The 2,769-nt window shown below is 36.5% G+C and overlaps 1 protein-coding gene across 4 annotated transcripts in view; it reads left to right on the forward strand.

Annotated features, from left to right (window-relative positions):
* The window catches only part of LOC108625554 (ankyrin repeat domain-containing protein 12), a 13,601-nt gene that overhangs the window by 5,279 nt on the left and 5,553 nt on the right, over nt 1-2,769 (forward strand). For all 4 annotated transcript variants that reach the window (XM_018025651.2, XM_026814060.1, XM_018025652.2 and 1 more), the window contains one exon: nt 2,075-2,208. In XM_018025651.2, the coding sequence (XP_017881140.1) occupies nt 2,075-2,208 (134 nt within the window). The remainder of the gene's footprint in view (nt 1-2,074; nt 2,209-2,769) is intronic.

A 2,769-nucleotide genomic window follows, 5' to 3' on the forward strand; every position in this document is an offset into this window, starting at 1 on the left:
CCGATGTTTAAAATAACTTGAACCTTTTCCGAAAAATTATAACAGTTTTATAATAAAATAGAAAATATTATAGCTAATTTGGATAATAATCATTATACTGCGAGTTTTATACCCTTATTTTATATTATATATATGTATTATTTTAAATGAAATTTTCTCTAATTAATATTTCTTCTATACGTATACAGAACGATAAGACTACCGTTTCTGTGAATCGTTAATCTCGTAAAAGCATATGAGCAGGCACGAATTCATTGACTAACTGAGTTGATGTATTTTAGGATACTCTGTCCGCAAACGACAAGTTTTGTTGGCACAATTCCCTCTTCGAAACGAACGAAGGAAAGATAGACATAGCTAGAAAAAGCAAGAGAGGGGGAAAGAGATTATATATGACTGTGTGTGTTAGTTTACGGATGGAAGGGAGAATCACGATCAATGACCAATCGAAAGTGAAGATCTTAATATGTATAAGCGTCCCGTTATTTAAGTAAAGAAAGCAAATCGATCTACTCTTATTAATCCTAGAGTCGATATTTCAACTTTCCTGTCTAAAAGTTAAGGATTGATACGTCGATTAGTTCGCTTTTTGCGCGGAAGAATCAATTGATGTGTTTCACCGTAGAGTGCATTTCGCCACGGGCGTTATTGATTTCTGTTCAGAAATTACATGACGATAACTCGTACACTCAATCATATATTGATCGAACCGGGAGCTTGCGTCAGCCTCGATTTCAAGCGTTACACGATATAATACCTCCATCCTAGAATCTCTCGGAAACGACTATTCCCCGAAATCACTAGAAATGCGTCGGTACGCTATTGAGTTTACAACAAAGATTGGCCAAGTGGATCGGAGATCACTTTGGGTATCTGTACGCAAACAGGAACCATTAAGCACCACGAATGGTACATTTACCCTATAACCGCCGTTAACAGCCGTGAAACGCACACGAATGCCGTCTATACGTAACCAAATCTTTCTTTGAAGTACCGACTCCAATCGTTTCGGATCCCGAATGCCTCGACTGTGCGGCGAACAGTCGAATACAGTTTGCCGCGCCTCGGTCACAGTTCCACATACGTATGCTCGTTCGGCCTCGTCCTCGTCTTGTCTCGTTCGCATTCGTGCTCAAGTGAATACACGGCACAATGGACGCACGCTTGTCACGTACATTGTAATTTCAGTAGTCCGTTTACGTTCGCCTCTTAATCGGGGCGTCGAGTTTCATTCGTTCGTTCATTCGTTCCCTCTAGCATTGTTCCAAGAAGAATTATCGACCCGCTTCTTGCTCTCGCTAATTATTACACAATACGTGTGCAATGATGCTTGGACAGAAAGATTTCAATGTACTCAGAAGCGCTGATCTCACTAATACGTGCCATGTACATATAAATATAAATGTACTGCAACGAATAGAATGAAGAATTTAATAGCACGCCTTCCTGTAATGCGATCGTTCAGTAAAGGGTCCGCTAATGAATCGATTATTACGGACCAACTCCCTCACCGAGAAACTCAACGATCATGGAGTGAACTTGGATCAGACTACATCATATTTTTTATCTGTATTTAAAGAATTGCCAATTTTATAACAAACGAGAAATAGACAGATGTAAAATTGAATGGTCCAAATAAATGAAATCCAAAATTCAAAATAAATTGTTCGAATGATCTGATGTATAATTGAATACTAGTCAAAATTATGTATCTGGCGTTCAAATCTTTCGATCCTGAGCAAAACCACTACCAATATGGGGGCCAAACCAAAATATCAAGGATGACCCAATGCTACCACAGGGTTGTACATTTTTTAATTCCTGTATTAACAGTTATATTTTTTAACTAACGATTAAATATTATTCAATCATAATCGAATTCAATCCTTAATTCGAATTTCTTATAATTTAGTTAGTTAAATAACTTTAATTCTTCATTAGCGAAGTTTGATTTAAGAATTAAACGTTAATTGATTTCCAATTGAATTAATGATTTAATGAATTATTTGCAATTCTGCATTAGTACGATAAAGTATCTCCTTACTGTAATTAACTAGGAATTCCTATTGTGCAGTCGATAGATCGGGAACTGGGCAGTCTGGAAGCTCGCCGAGGGTGACGCTTCGACTTAACCAGGTGCGAGGAACGAGGGATGAAAAGAAAGGAGGGGGTGCTGCTAACTCCCGTCAGGGTGGCATGAACGCACAAGTAAGTATTGTATCAATGTAATGATTTGGGAGGCCCGGAATTAAAATAAATATGGGGCCCATTTAAGGTTGATAATAGATACATCAACCACACTGTTTTCCCTAACCGAGTCACTATTTACGTCAACTTCTACTTCGTTTAACTGATTTCCAGTTTAAATCGTTTATAAAAATTAGCTGCACTCGTTTTTTCCTGAATCGTTTAACAAAAATTGACTTGGTCCTTGGTTTGTTTAAACGTTGCAAGATCGTAAAAATGACACAGTTAAAAGCCTGTTGATTAGCAGGCGTTAGGTACCGAGGTCACTATTGAACGACGATAAGTATTTCGCAAACTACACGCGATAATACAAGAAACATAACACACGGATATATACACATATATGTACATATAACAGACGGAGTCATATGAAAAATTATATTTCTGCTTTTATTATTTTAGTTTAAATTATATTATTATATTATAAATTATTATTATTATATATTTAATTAATAAATTATTTGACTGCGGATTTTATATCTTCATGAAATAATTGAGTGTGTTGGAAAAAACAGGCTTTAA

Source organism: Ceratina calcarata, unplaced genomic scaffold (assembly GCF_001652005.2).
Source record: "Ceratina calcarata isolate Rehan_Ccalc_2016 unplaced genomic scaffold, ASM165200v1 scaffold364.2, whole genome shotgun sequence".
NCBI lineage: Eukaryota > Metazoa > Arthropoda > Insecta > Hymenoptera > Apidae > Ceratina > Ceratina calcarata.